The sequence below is a fragment of the Grampus griseus genome (assembly GCF_964374135.1).
Source record: "Grampus griseus genome assembly, chromosome: 2".
NCBI classification, from domain to species: domain Eukaryota; kingdom Metazoa; phylum Chordata; class Mammalia; order Artiodactyla; family Delphinidae; genus Grampus; species Grampus griseus.
In genome coordinates, this window is record NC_139018.1 from 34,195,819 (window position 1) to 34,211,292 (window position 15,474).

At 43.5% G+C, this 15,474-nt stretch overlaps 1 protein-coding gene across 3 annotated transcripts in view; it reads left to right on the plus strand.

The window, feature by feature from the left end:
* The window catches only part of ZFYVE26 (zinc finger FYVE-type containing 26), a 62,109-nt gene extending 58,663 nt beyond the window's left edge, over nt 1–3,446 (plus strand). For all 3 annotated transcript variants that reach the window (XM_082647679.1, XM_082647678.1, XM_082647680.1), the window contains one exon: nt 1,122–3,446. In XM_082647679.1, coding sequence (XP_082503805.1) covers nt 1,122–1,325 — 204 coding nt within the window. In that variant the 3' untranslated portion in view covers nt 1,326–3,446. The remainder of the gene's footprint in view (nt 1–1,121) is intronic.
* The last annotated feature ends 12,028 nt before the right edge of the window (nt 3,447–15,474 follow it).

Consider the following 15,474-nt stretch of genomic DNA (forward strand, 5'->3'; position numbering starts at 1 on the left):
TTGCTGTTCGCTGGCCTGGAACCCTGGCTAACCAGGGAGGTGCTGGTGAGGTCGTGGCCAGGGAAGGCAGGGGCTCTCGTCTCCACCCAGCTGGGCATTCCTGAGCTGGAGGGTGTCCTGAATGTAGGAAACTGAGCTGCCTCTGTGCCAAACTGCAAGTCAGATCAACCTGGGGTCACGCCTTATTTAGAGTTTTTCTAATTGTGTGCGTTTTCTTCCCAAAATTTCCTGTTAAAAGATTTTTAATTCAGCAGGCCAGAAACAGAAAATAGAGAAAGGGGCTCTGTGTGCCCATTGTAGGGGGCAGGTATGATGGCTCATTCATTCACTCATTCACTTCATGCATTTTCATTGAACACCTGCATGCCAGACCCTGTGCTAGGCACCAGGAATGGCTAGAAAAAGCAGACACCATTCCTGCCATCCTGGCCAAGGAGGCAGTCATCAATCAAATCATCAGACAAATAACTACAAAACCACAGTCTGTCGGCAGCGAGGCCAGGAGGAGGCTGGAGAGCCCAGGGGAGTGAGGAGGGCCTTGGAGGGAGTGGTTAGCGGCCAGACTCTGCCTGCCTACCTTCTTCTTTTTGAAATTCTTAGCTTATTTGTAATAACTTTTTACACTATAAAATAACAGTGTAATATTTAAAGAGTGGCCGTAATGTAATAAAAGGCAAGAACCCAATTATTTTTTTTCCTAATAACCTCTAATCTGTTTTGACAGAGTATCTTTTCTTTTTAATTAATTAATTTATTTATTTTTGGCTGTGTTTGGTCTTCGTTTCTGTGAGAGGGCTTTCTCTAGTTGCGGTGCGCGGGCCCCTCACCGTCGTGGCCTCTCTTGTTGCGGAGCACAGGCTCCAGATGTGCAGGCTCAGTAGTTGTGGCTCACAGGCCCAGTTGCTCCGTGGCATGTGGGATCTTCCCAGACCAGGGCTCAAACCCGTGTCCCCTGCATTGGCAGGCAGATTCTCAACCACTGCACCGCCAGGGAAGCCCAAGAACCCAATTATTGATTGGTAGGTGAGAAGTGTGTCTCATCTGCTTGAGCTCTCTGTGCGCCTGTTGGTGACTTGTCAGTGACGGTTTCCTTCCCGCTGTTTCTTACACCCACCTGGCAGGTTCAGGCCTACCTGACGTGTTGCAAGCTGCGTTCTGCCTACTTGATCGCCGTGAAGCAAGAACACTCGCGGGCCGCGGTCCTCGTCCAGCAGGTGCAGCAGGCCGCCAAGAGCAGTGGGGACGCAGTAGTGCAAGACATCTGCTCCCAGTGGCTTCTGACAAGCCACAGCCGGGGTGCCCACGGCTCGGGCTCCAGGAAGTGACCCTGGACTACGGGGCCTGACAACTGTGGGAGGGGAGTGATGGGCATGCTTCCAGCTCTTCCCTCCTGTGGGACGGGACTTCCCTGGCTCCACCCCAGGTGGGAAAGAGCTGGAATTGGGCCCGACTTGCCATCCTGGGCAAAGACAGGACCTTTCACACAAGTGCCATGTTTCTGTAAAACTGTGGAGTCTGTGTTTGTCTGGAGATGGCCAGTTCTTTCTACCTCAGAGTGAGTGTGTGTGTGTGCACGCTCTTTGCGCTCATGTTTACGCCCAAGCATTTCTGAACAAATGAAACTCTCCCCCCACTGCAAAGAGGCACTTTACTTTAGACTTCTGCCTGTCTGAAAACCTTCCCCGCGTTTTTGGTTCTTAACCCGGGTTCATCCTGTTTGTACACAGTTCCCTCTGTGTGGAGATGTTCCAGTAGCTCCTCGTGACTGGAAGGGTTTTAACAGAGAATTATAGAGCAGCATCAAAAGGATTTCCTCTTCTTCCCTCCTTCCCGTCCCCAAATTCAGAGATGGCTTTAGGGCAGTTGCTTCCTGTGCTATAAAACCATTCTGAGTGTCTCTCCTCTCACAAGCGCCAGAGTTACCATGAATCTTCGGAAGGTGGTCTGAACAGAAAGGTCCTCAGGTGCTGGCATCTGAAAGCTGTGGCTACCTGTGCACGTGATGGGGTCTGGAGCCCTACACATGGGCAGGAGGGGCGCCATCACGTTTATCCACAGGGAGAGAAAAGGGAACCTCTCCAAACAGGATTGCAGGAGGGTTGTTGACAAGCAAAGAACTGGCTCTTGTCAATATCCCTGCTGCAAAGTGAGAGTCTGGGGAGAGAAACAGTAGCCCAGACCCTGGAACTGAATGGCTGGACTTCCTATATGTGCCCCTTAAATTGGTTAGGAAATCACTTCCTCTTCCCTCCTGCTTCTCTTCAGTCTCTTCGGAACAGAAGGATGTACACGCAGAGGCCCAAGGTTGTTGAGAAGGCAGTGCACTTCTTTGTCTTAACAAAGGGAGTCACGGGTTCACTTTGAAGTTGGACCAGCGGACAAGAATTAAACAAGGGGGGCTTCCCTGGTGTCTCAGTGGTTAAGAATCCGCCTGCCAGTGCAGGGAACACAGGTTCGAGCCCTGGTCCGGGAAGATCCCACATGCCACGGAGCAGCTAAGCCCGTGTGCCACAACTACTGAACCTGCACGCCTAGAGCCCGTGCTCTGCAACAAGAGAAGCCACTGCAATGAGAAGCCCGTGCACCGCGACGAAGAGTAGCCCCCGCTCGCCGCAACTAGAGAAAACCCGTGCACAGCAACAAAGACCCAACTCAGCCATAAATAAATAAATTTATTTTTTAAAAAGAAGAATTAAACAAGGGGATGGTGAAATAGGTCATGTCCAGTTGGGCAACTAGGTGAAGTGCTCCTTTAATAAGCATTGGCCTGTCTTCCCACCAGAGATGTGACAGCGTTTTGGAAAAGGTCTTCCATAGTCCATGACTTGGATTTGCAAATGAGGGGTGTGAGGAAAGCTCCGCAGCTGCGAGCCTCCCACCAGCCAGAGCTCAGCCTGTTGATCTCACGTTTGCTGCTGAGAGAAACGGGAGCTAGAAGCCAAAGTCACTGTCTCTGGCGCTTAGAAACCCTGTGGATTTCCCTCTGAACCAGGTTTTTTTAATAGTAAAATAAACAACTGTAAGAGCATCTGTCAGATTCAAAGTTTTGGTCCTCTTAGAGAGGGGAGAGACTGAAAAGAAAATACTAGACCCCTTTATGGGAAAGTGTGACAAGTGGCTTTGAGTCATAAAATGCATCTGTCTCCCAGAAAACATCATTTCCTGGCATCTGCTTGCCCTTCTGAGTCTGCCCTTTTTGCACTGAACATAAGCACTTTATATAAATGGGTTGCAAATCTTACAGCCCTTAATTTGGGATGTTAATACCAGATTTTCCTGACTCTCAATTAGTTGAACTATAAAATAGGCAGCCGTTGACTAGACTGACGTAAGATGAGGCTAAGGGCTTTTGGGCATCAGGCTGTGGTCTCCAGCAAAAAACAAAATAACAAACTAATGGACGCGTCAAAGGGTTGAATATTTTATTATAAGCAAGTCTTAATAAAGTGTCTGTCCTACAAGTTCTTGGCTTCATGGCTCCTTTGTGCTGTCTTGCTCTTATCCTTCCTTTCCTTCATGCCTTGTGTTCTGTGTGGAGAGAAAAGGTGGGTGGGAAACATGAGATGGCTTTCAACTCCTGAACTTCTCTAAATGATTCCCATCATAACTCAGGACTGTGGTTAGGATTTATCTCAAGATTCCTAATATGTTAAAAACTATTAGTGTACTCTCTGCCACCAGGAAACTGTCTTGCTTCATTCAGAGTGGTGGGTGGAGGTAGGTTATACATTCATCAGGTATAGAAGGCAAATGAAAAGTCCCTCCCATCCCTGTCCCTTTAGCCCAGTCCCCTCCCAGAGGCCACCAGGGTGACCAGTTTCTAACGTATAGTTCCAGAGCTATTTTATGCATAAAGAAGCAGTAACGCCTAAGGTATTTCGTGGTGAAGACACACCATAATTATTTAACCAGTCTCTGTTGATGGACATTTTAGGTTGTTGCCATCTTTGCCACAACAGATTATGCTGCAGGGAATCATCTTGTCTCGAATACCCTGGGTCAGAGGATATGTGCATTTGGTAAATATTGTCAGTTGCCTTCCAAAGAGGTCGTGGCAATTCACTCTCCCACCAGCACTGTAGGACAAGTGCCTGCTTTCCCACAGTTATCAAACTTTGTATATCTTTGCCAGGCTGAGAATGAAAAATGGAACTCTGAAGTTTTTTTCAAGCTGTTAATTCTACGTATCTTTTTAATAGCAACCAAACTGTGACTCTGAAACCAGGTGTAGGGTCTTTGGGGAAAGTAGAACTCAAGTTGGGCTTAGATAGTTTTCTTGCCACCCTCTGACAGCACACATGTGCAGTATGATACTTGAACCATGGACAGTAACATTGCTGCCATTATCACCTTTCCCTGGAAACATGATCTCATCCAATTTCTCATTTAAAAAAATTAACAAAGCTTCAGAAACAGAGCTTCCCTGGTGGCGCAGTGGTTGAGAGTCCGCCTGCTGATGCAGGGGACACGGGTTCGTGCCCCGGTCCGGGAAGATCCCACATGCCGCGGAGTGGCTGGGCCCGTGCGCCATGGCCGCTGAGCCTGCGCATCCGGAGCCTGTGCTCCGCAACGGGAGAGGCCGCAGCAGTGAGAGGCCCACGTACAGCAAAAAAAAAAAAAAAAAAAAAAAACTTCAAAAACAAACACAACAAACAAAAAGTAATGATGAAGGTAGACTGGAAACCACCTGTTTGGGATCTGGCACAAAGATGCGTCACAACAAAGGAAATTGGAACACCCAACCTAACCCTAGGATAGAGGACGCTGACTATGTTTAGAAACCTGAGACATTCCAAATTTACCGGATATCTTTGGCTGGAGCTTAAGTGAAGTAGATCAAATGCTGTCAGACTTTTCATACTCAAGCAACCAAATGTCAATAGTCACAGTTACCCTGAGGGAAATGGTCTGTTCTTGGCCATCATCTTCTCTTCCACAGTAATGATGTTGACTAACCCATCCTTGAAACCTCCGATTCTACAACAAATTTATTCAACATCTGGTTTACTGAAGGGCTTCTTTGGTGGAGCGCTTTCCTGCTCGCTATTTCTTCACATTCTTATTTCTGCTTGGAACTCTTTAACCACCTCCGCTACCCCAACCCTCCAGTCTTCTGTTGTTAAAACCCTTTCGTCAAGCCCCTTTCAAGTACCTTTTCTACAGATTATTTGCTGCTCTGGCTATACTTCCTCTTCATCCCACTGAAGGGCTAAAATTCTTCAAGGTCTTATCCATTCTCTCTTGACACTCTTATACTCTCCCATACAATCCCATAACTTCAGCAATCATCTTGATTGGCTGGGTTCCAAGTCAAATTTCTCCCCCTTAATGTTTTTCCACAGCAGATCCACCTTTTGATTGCTTTCTGGAACTCACCCAGATGGCTGACCTGCCTGCCTCTAAAAATAGTAGCATGTCCAAAATGGAACACATCCTATTCCACCCACAAACCTAATCTTCCTGTGTCAGTGAATATTAGTATCAATCAATTAATGTTATTATTACTATTGTGCATGCTGCCTGGGTTAGAAACCTCAGGTGTTCTCTGTATTGACTTTCTGTTCCCTTCTCGATCAACAAACATTCAAGTACCTTCCATGCATATATCCAGTTGAAAGCCAAATCCTTTCATCCTACTTTCCCAGTCGGAAGACACTGGCCCTTCCACTGCATCACCTTACTTCAGGTCCTTGTCACTTTCTCCCCTGACTGTTGCAGAAGCCTCTTTTCTTCACCTCAAACACCTATGCAAAAGTTGGTTCTCCTACCAGCTCCATATTAACAAACAATACCTCTAGAAGAATAAACAACTCTATCATCTTCAGGCGTGGGAAGTCTTTCTAAGCAGATACAAACCCAAGGATCCTTGAAACATTTAATTGTCATTATTGTGGTTAAAATGCCCATAACGACAACAACAAAAAAATTTACCATTTTAACCATTTTTAAGTGTACAGTTCAGTGGCATTAAATACATTCACATTGTTGTGCAACCATCACCACTGTCCCTCTCCAGAACTTTTTCATCTTCCCAAACTGAAATTCTGTACCCATTAAGCACTAACTCTCTATCCGTCCCCCCACTGTCCCCAGCCCCTGGTAACCACCGTAATGCATTTGACCTTTGTTTGTCATATATGTTGCAAACATGTTTTTCTAGGTTTTGATGGTCCTTTTATTTTTGTTACAGTGTATTTTAGTTATTTATTTTATTTATTATTTAATTAATTTTTTGGGCTGCATTGGGTCTTCGTTGCTGCGCGCAGGCTTTCTCTAGTTGCAGCGAGCTGGGGCTACTCTTCGTTGCGGTGCGCGGGCTTCTCACTGCAGTGACTTTTCTTGTGGAGCACGGGCTCTAGGCGCACGGGCTTCAGTAGTTGTGGCCTGAAGGCTCTAGAGCTCAGGCTCGGTAGTTGTGGCGCATGGGCATAGTTGCTCCGCGGCATGTGGGATCTTCCCAGACCAGGGCTGGAACCTGTGTCCCCTTCGTTGGCAGGTGGATTCTTAATCACTGTGCCACCACGGAAGCCCTGTTACAGTGTATTTTAAAAACTCATGAGCAACACATTTGATTACATAAAAATTGTCTTTTCATTATGCTAAGTGAAGCCAGATACAAAAGGACAAATAATATATGATTCCATTTACATAAGGCACCTACATCAATTCTATCAGTACTTCAGGGCCCTTTTCAAAAGGCACTTCTGCTGAGAACATTTTTGTTTTCTGCTTCCCCGCTTCCTTCTCTGCTCCTGCCCCATGGATGTGGACTCTTACTCCTTTAACCCTTCTGTGTCTCTTAAAACTCCCCTATTCTGCCTTCCTGACAGTCATTTTTTTACTTGTCCTTTTGTTCCCTCATAGACCATAAGCTCCTCAAAGGCAAGGATCATCTCTTGCTCACCTTTGAGTTCACCCACAAATTACTTGCACATTATTTACTAGTAAATAAAGATTTTTGAATTAAACTGTAAAGAATATAGCATGTCCTGAACCAGAAATAGTTGAGAAAGTGAAACATTTTTTAAGTTATCTGTTCAAGAGTCTTTCCAGACTGTAAGCTGGTCAAATGACTATAAGTTCAAATGCCTTATTTATATCCCCAGGACTGAGCCTGGCACATGATGGGCTGTCAGTAAACTTTAGCTGAATTTTTTAATTGGATTGAACTAATGGAAATAGTTCATTTAAGGAAACTACCAGTATAGAAGTCATTTCCTTAGAGAGAAAAACATTCTTTGCTTGTAGGGAAAATGGGCAAGATTGAACATATTTAAAGAAAAGCTGAGAAGATTCTTTTCATTTCTGTGTTGATATTTTAAGAACCTTTGAGCTGAGGGAAAAAATCCAATATAGTAGTTACTCCAGTTTAATGGAAATAGAAGCTCAATGAATAGAAATTTGACTCCCACTATCTTTTTAAAAGTAAATTATTGAACTGTTCCTAAGTCACCTGCATCAGACAGCACCTACAAAGAACTATGTACTTTTTAGAGCTAGAAGTGATCGTAGAAGACATTGACTACATCCCCTATTTTATTTTTTGTTCACTTATTTATTCAACAAATATTAAGGTTATATTGTGAGCTGTATGCTGGAGTTTACAGAGTCATAGAAGATGCCCGGTCACTTGCTATTGTCTCATATATTAAATATTGAGAGGTTGTCCAGGGTGTAAATGAGAGCTCATGGAAGGAGTACTGAATACAGACTGGAGGGAGGCCAATGAAGGCTTCCCAGCAGACATGATGCTCAGGATACAAGTAGCGGGAGAAAGGGGTCCAGAGACAACAGAGTATCTAACTGAGAGAAATCAAAGAAATCGCATCAGGCTGGAGCCTGGTCAGCGTGCTGTGACCAGGTCATGTAGGGTCTCGTAAGCTTGTTAAGGAGTTTGGGATTTAACCCATTGGATAATAGAAGGACACCAAAATGTTCTAAGCAAGAGAGTGACGTGACGTGACAAATTTTAAGGTCACTTTGGCTGCAGAATGGAGCACAGGTTAGTCAGGGGGAAAAGTAGAAGCAGAGATGTTACCAAGTTTGGGTAGTAGTTGAGGCTTCCTGTAGCCCTCAAAATAAAGTCCAAATTCGGACTTCCTTGGCAGTCCAGTGGTTAAGACTCCAAGCTCCCAACACAGGGGGCGTGGGTTCCATCCTTGGTCAGGGAAGATCCTGCATGCCATGTGGTATGGCCAAAAATATATGTATATAATAATAATAATAATAAAATCCAAATTCTCACCAGGGCTCATAAGGCCCCTCCTTACTGGATCCCTGCCTACCTCTCATTTCTCACCTTCTACCCCCAACTCCCTTCTTTCAGCTTCTCAGATGTGATATATGCTTTGCCCCCTCTGAGCCTGCTGCCTGGACCACTTTTTACCGTCTCTTCACCTAGTGAACAAGTCTTGTTAAGCGTATGCTACTTGGTTTAGGACGTCTCCTTAGATCTCTTCCCTCCATCCCAGACTAGCATGGGCATTTCTGCCACATGTCCTTGTAGTGAGGGCCGAAACAGGAACACTCTGGGTCACTTCCTACCGCCCGTGCTTGCAACAATCCTGGCACAAAGTGTGTGTGTTCTTTTTAATAAATGAATGATCTAATGGTGGCGTGAAGGTATCTACAATTTAAGGGGCAAGTAGAGGAAGAAGAACCTGCAAAGAAGTCCCAGAAGGAGGAGGAGAACCAGAAGAATGCAGGTCACAGAAGCCAAGGGAGCAAGTGTGGGTCTCTAGGTTCCATATGGCTCTACTTGTAAACCACCCCCAAAGAGCCAAGGAGGGCAACAAATAGAAACATGAACTTCATCTTTGATGAAAGAAGGAGACAAATGTTAAGAGAAATTCTCAGCATGAAGATTAAACAATCTTCATGGATGGAGTGACACCTCTTCTACTGTGGAAAGAGGCAAGGAAGAAAATATGAGTGGGATATAGACAAGTTTGCTGGTTTTGTAGCAGAAAGTTGAGGGAGTTAAGACTGATGGCTTCCCAGTTCTCCATGAAATCAGAGGAGAAATCAACTGTTAACAGTTCAAGGGAGCTGTTGGGTGGAGTGGCTTGAGAATATGGAGAGGACGTGAACCTCTCCATATTGTAACCTAAGAGGCATTTTCACTATGAAGTTTTTGAAGCTTACTTGGGCCCCTGTGAGTTAAGGGAGTTGCTGGAAGTTGTATTCTAGGTGGGGGGGGGGGGAGCCAAGTTGCTTCTGAAGGCATTTTTATGCAAGCATTGCTGTCAAATTACCTAAAGAGATCTCAGAAGATCTTAAATTCCCACGGCTCTAATTACTTTTGGTTGGGGGTGATGGGTTTCTTCATTCTAAATCAAAGTCCAATTTTGTACCTAATTTTGTAACTGTAATTGTGTATTACTCTTTTAAAGATGATCCCATGAATTGTATAAGCTTCCTTGGATCCATCCTTGACTGTGGAAGAACAGGTGATCAGGCAGCACTGAAAGCCCAGTTGACACTGAGGACCAGTGATTGATAGTGGCTCCAGTCTGCCAGGTTGAGTGATTTTCTCCAGCAGCACTCTTGGCGTGTAGAAATCAGAGAGTTGGATTTTTCTAGCCTTTGCTAGACAGGATGATAATGGCACAGGGAATTGACAAGAGAGAAAACTGGGGGAGCAGAAGGTTGTGGTTGGAGTGGGATGTTGGAAGTTAAGATATCTGAGAAGCAGCAAGTTCATGTGATGACAAAGCGCCCAGGTGTGGTCCTTGTCATGGGAATGGGAGATGAAGAGGGGTGGAGGAAAAGGTCAGTGTTGAGGAGATCAGGGAACTGAGTCTGAGTGGACGTGCAGGACACTTTCAAATATTAGTGCTAGAGAATAGGAAACATATTTAAGAATATGTGGAGATCTCTTTTACTTAGGCTCTGGTGCTCAGTTCTGACATAATACAACCTGATACCCTGGACATCGGCTCCCATGACTAACATTGTTTAAGCCCCAGGGGAACACACCTTGACTGCATCCAAATGCTCTCAAGGTGTGTAGATTGTGCTGCTGCTTCTGAGTGCAGGCAGAATTTGAAGAGAGGAAGCAGTTGGGGAAAAGACAATTAATTAACTTGTCAAATTCTTTCTCAGCATGATCGTAATGGAGACTTGCATTAAAATGAGCATCATTTTCACGTAGTAGTGCTGAGTGTCTATTTTCTTGTCTCTCCATATTTCAATATGTGTGCGTTTGCAACACGTATAATGGAGGCTACAAAATAATTAATTTATATTACATTTAAATTGATAGACATGTAGGTGTAGAGGAAACATGCATGAAGTATGATATCCATTGTTTACATTGGCGGTTAAAGGGACATTGAACACTAGAATCATGAATAGTTTTATTTTTATAAAAATTCATAGAGATAATTAAATTTTTTAAAACAAAAAATTAGTTTATTTAAATAATTTTGATTTAAAATGTTGATATTCATCTCTATAATGTTTTATATTTTGCCTTTTAATTTTGATAGATAATTTAAATATTTTAGAAGAAAAATAAATACATTAAAAAATTTTTTATTTCTTTAATTTACATTTTTATGAAAATATATTTAAATTGCATATACTTTGAATACAAGTACATTTTGTATTTTTTTAATCCTTTAGTTAAATAACTACTGCCATTACAACACAAAATATTGGGTGATTAACACCACGTAATCAGTGATTTTATTGAGCTGAAAGCCATGTGAAGCAGAGCTACCTTCCCACTCCGCTCCCTCCATTGGACTATGACAAGAGCAAGAAATAAACTTTTTTGCATTAAGCCACTAAAATTTAGCATTGTTTGTTACAGCAGTTAATCTACCTTCTATCAGAACAAGTTGTACAACATGTTTTCTGATCTTCTCAGCTGATTGTTTTGGCTAAGAGATATCATATATCCATATGTAGAAAAAATAGATTGTACATATAGATTAAAATTTGGATGAATACCTGTGAATGAATAGCAGAGCTATTAAGACTCTGTACTAGGATGTTAGATCAGTTATCGCTGTGGATACTGAAATTAATGAAAGATGACAGATCTTTGGGGTGGAGAAAAATATAATGAAACAGGTAAGGAAATTGAAGGTGATGAAAGTAAGTCAGGAAGACATCTGCCTTGGATCCGCAGTGACGATGGAAAAAAGTAGGTGTAAAAAATGGTAAGATATCAGCAATTTTATATGGCTCAACATAATACTATTGTGTCAGTTAGGACATAGACTTCAACAATAAGGACCATTTATCGTGTTATGTAACAAGTCTTAAGGGAGGGCAATCCAGTCTTGGCTAATTCGGTGACTCACTGCTTTATCGTCAGCGACCCAGGTTATTTCTATCTCTCCCTCTACCATCTTCAGCATGTGAGTTTGGTCTTTGGGCCAGCTCAGCTCCACTCATGACTCAAGATAATTGTGGTAGATTCAGATGTCATATTCAGCCATGACAATGTCCAACAGAAGAAGACAGAAAATTTCTTCCTGTGCCTCACTTTTTAGTCAGTGAGGAAGCCCTCTCCCAGAAGCTTCCATACCCCATGATTGAGGCACATGCTTTTTCCATAACCAATCACTTGCAAGGGAAATATGCTCACCATGATTGTCTTGGATCAGCAGTTCACAGCCCCAGCTGCACATTAAAATCATCCAGGACTTTCCAAAACTTTGCCCAAGAACAGAATAATTAAACATGAATCTGAGGTAAGACCTAGGCATTGGCATTTTATATATATATATATTTTAAATAAATTTATTTATTTATTTTTCGCTGCATTGGGTCTTCGTTGTTGGGTCTTCATTGCTGCGCATGGGCTTTCTGTAGTTACTGCAAGCGGGGTCTACTCTTCAGCGTGATGCGCAGGCTTCTCATTGCAGTGGATTCTCTTGTTGCAGAGCTCGGGCTCTAGGTGTGTGGGCTTCAGTAGTTGTGGCACTCAGGTTCAGTAGTTTTGGTGCACGGGCTTAGTTGCTCCACGGCATGTGGGATCTTCCTGGACCAGGGCTGGAACCCGTGTCCCCTGCATTGGCAGGTGGATTCTCAACCACTGCGCCACCAGGGAAGTCCCAAGGCATTTTATATATTTTAAAATACAGCTAGGGTTGAGAACACTGCAATAGGTTAATCAGGGCCATGGTGACAGTGGTAGCCAACAGCATCTGCTGAAACTACTAATTTTTAATTTCCAAGTAAAATATGAAAATATTCTTTTTTTTAATTGAAATATTATTTCCCATAATTCTTCTCAAGGGCAACCTCTCTTGTGTGTTCATTGTATATAGTTTTTGACCTTTTTCTGTACTGTTACATACTTATATATGTACCCATAGAAAATATATGGTATCATGTTAGATGTGTGTAATTTTTAAATATAAATCTTATCACCTGCACATATTCATCATTCTGCAACTCATCAATTTATATAAATATGTGTGTGTGTGTATAATCATCTTTTTGGACTAATTACCCCAAATACAAATGTACTACTTCATTGTGTGATTATACCAAAGATTATTTAGTTTTCTCCAATTGATGGACTTTTAGGTTGTTTCCATTGCTTTTCTAGTACAAGCAATGCCTCCTTACACACATGTAGTAATGTTATTGCAGATATTGAGAAGTAGATCTCTGGGTAGAATTGGCATCACCATTTCTTCCACTCATACCAGCAGTATATAAAAATATCTATTTTCTAGACTTTTGCCAAAATTTGTTAAGCTCTCTAATTTTTCACAATCTGATCATTAAAAAATTACATCTTGTTTTGATTTGTAGTTCCCTGATCATTACTAAGGTGTATTGACCATTTTTATTTCTTCTGCAAATTTCCTGTTTATATCTTCTGCAAAGTGCTCTGTTGGGAACTATGTCTTGTTCTTATTGAGAGGTAAAAGTTCTTTATATAATGTGATTACTACTCTTTTTTCTGATCTATGTATCAGCGTAACAGATGCTGTGGGGTGCCAACCATCTTATTCATTTCAGAAACGATGCACCCATTCCCCCAGAAGCTGGGAACGTAGGTAGCTGACAGCTCACAGCTGAGTCTCTCTCTAGAACTTGCCTTCACCCAGGTCATGCCCCCTTCCTGGAAGCTGCGCACATCCACTGACAGGTCAGTGTGGGGAATAAAAGTCAACCTCCTTTCCTCAGTTCAGGGCAACTCAGTTCCAGAGCTCCCTGTGGGATCAGGATCGTCTAAGCCTTCGTGAGACTGTACCACAGTTCCACTTTGCCCTTTGCCCAGTCCTACTTCCATCACTCCCCCGTAGGTATTGATCCCAAGAGAACTCCCCACAAACTCCCTGTGTGCAAATGTCCATCTCAGAGTCTATATCCCAGGATACCTGACCTGAATTACAAGAATACCCATCAACATCACGACTTTTAACTTAATTTTTGTGTGTTTTTTAGTTGTATCCCTCTTTTCCTGTATGCTTTTTGCTTTTCATATCTCAAAAAGACCTTCCCTCTTCTAAGATCTTAAAGATATACTCCTATATTTTCATAATACTTTTAGTTTTTTTTTTTTTTTTTTGGCTGCATTGGGTCTTCTTTGCTGCATGTGGGCTTTCTCTAGTTTCGGTGAGCGGGAACTACTCTTCATTGTGATGCACAGGCTTCTCATCGCGGTGGCTTCTCTTGTTGCGGAGCATGGACTCTAGGCATGCAGGCTTCAGCAGTTGTGGTACGTGGGCTCAGTAGTTGTGGCTTGCGGGTTCTAGAGCGCAGGCTCAGTAGTTATGGTGCACGGGCTTAGTTGCTCCGTGGCAAGTGGGATCTTCCCGGACTGGGGCTCGAACCCGTGTCCCCTGCATTGGCAGGCGGATTCTTAATCACTGCACCACCAGGGAAGTCCCTGGATAGCTATTTGTTCAACATCATTTATTGAACAGTCTACTTTTTTATCCCTGATTTGAAATGTGACCTCTACAGCTGTCACATTCTCACATGACTCTTCCCCCCACACCATAGCTAAATGCTTCCTAGTGAGCATCAGACCCAAGCCAAACCTGAGATTCTTTAAATACTAAAAATAGAAAATAGCTGCAGTGCCTCTTCAATGGTAAAAACCACAAGGTGTAAAGCTTGAGAGTTTTCAACAGCCGAGTGTTTTGCCACTTACTCTGAAATGAAGCCCACATCCAGAGAAAGGCACATATATAGGAATCTTGATTCTTGAGTTCTAGTTACTTCTGAGATCTATCCCTGCCCTTTCCCACTTCTCAGTTTCAACCCATCTTTGAATTTATGAGCAAAATATTCCATGTTTTTTTTTGGCCTAAGATTGCTCAAAGTGGGTGTCTGTCTTGTAAAAGAGGCCAAACACACAAGGTAGATCCTCCAGGGCTTGAAGGCATGGTGACACATAGCACAGACTTGAACTGGACAAGGACCAAGTGCCAGCTAAGGTCATCTGCGGCAGCTGGTCATCGCTTAGGTAATCTGTGGTCTGGAACTGTTTGCTTCTCAATTTTCATATGTCTCTTTGATTTCCTTTCCCTTTAGTTTCCCAGACAAGCTTTACTTTTAAGAAATGTAAGCCAATCTCAGTGGAGCCAAAGGGAAAGATTTTCCTCACCTGGGCTAGGCTGGCTGAGAGTCTCAAAGCATAACAGAAACCAGGAATAGTGAAGGCAGTGACCTGGGGCAGCTGGAGAGACACCCAGGAGCAGAGAAATCCATGGTGACTGTCATTCCTGGGCCTTCATCCTTGATTTTGTCTCCGGTATTGTAAGGAGCACTCTTCCAGGAAGCCAGGAAGCCTGGAAGCCATATTTATAGCACACACAGACTGGAGGGAAAATGGCTCTGTGGTCATGGGAGAATCTAGGGAGCAGAGATGGGAAAGTGGAAGGGTGACTCAGCCACTGGATTCCCGGCCTTGTCTGTGCTGAGCCAAGGCCTTTCCCTTGTGTGGTGGTGACCTTGGGGCAAGTCTCTTCAGGAAACATAGCAAGAGGCCAAGGCTGGTACTTATTCCTTGCCCAGGCTGAACATATGAGACAACATTTTTGGTGCTGGGCAGGGAGCTACACAGAAGCAAGATGAAGCCTGTGCATGAGAGGATTCCAAAAGGGGAGTAGTGCTGAGGGAGGCTGTCTCATGGGAGCACCCGGAGGCCACGAGCAGTGACGGAGTCCGGAATCTGAACAAGGGAGAAAGGGAAACAATGATTGCTTCATAGCCCGAAAATACCAACAAAATGTGAAGTCAGTACCCACACCTCTTTGGGTTTTTTGTTTGTTTTGTTTTGTTTTCTGTTTTTTTGCATTCTTTGCTTCTCAGCTCTCCCATAGTTGGCATCACTGCTGTTAGGTATAAACGCATCCGAAAATTTGATAGGAGAGAAAACTTCCAATTTAAAATATTTTCCCTGGCCAAATAATATTTCACAGACTTCTTTCAATGAGAAGCAGCATAGCATTGTGGTCAGGAGTAACCACCTCCAGCCTGTACCTCCTTGAACTG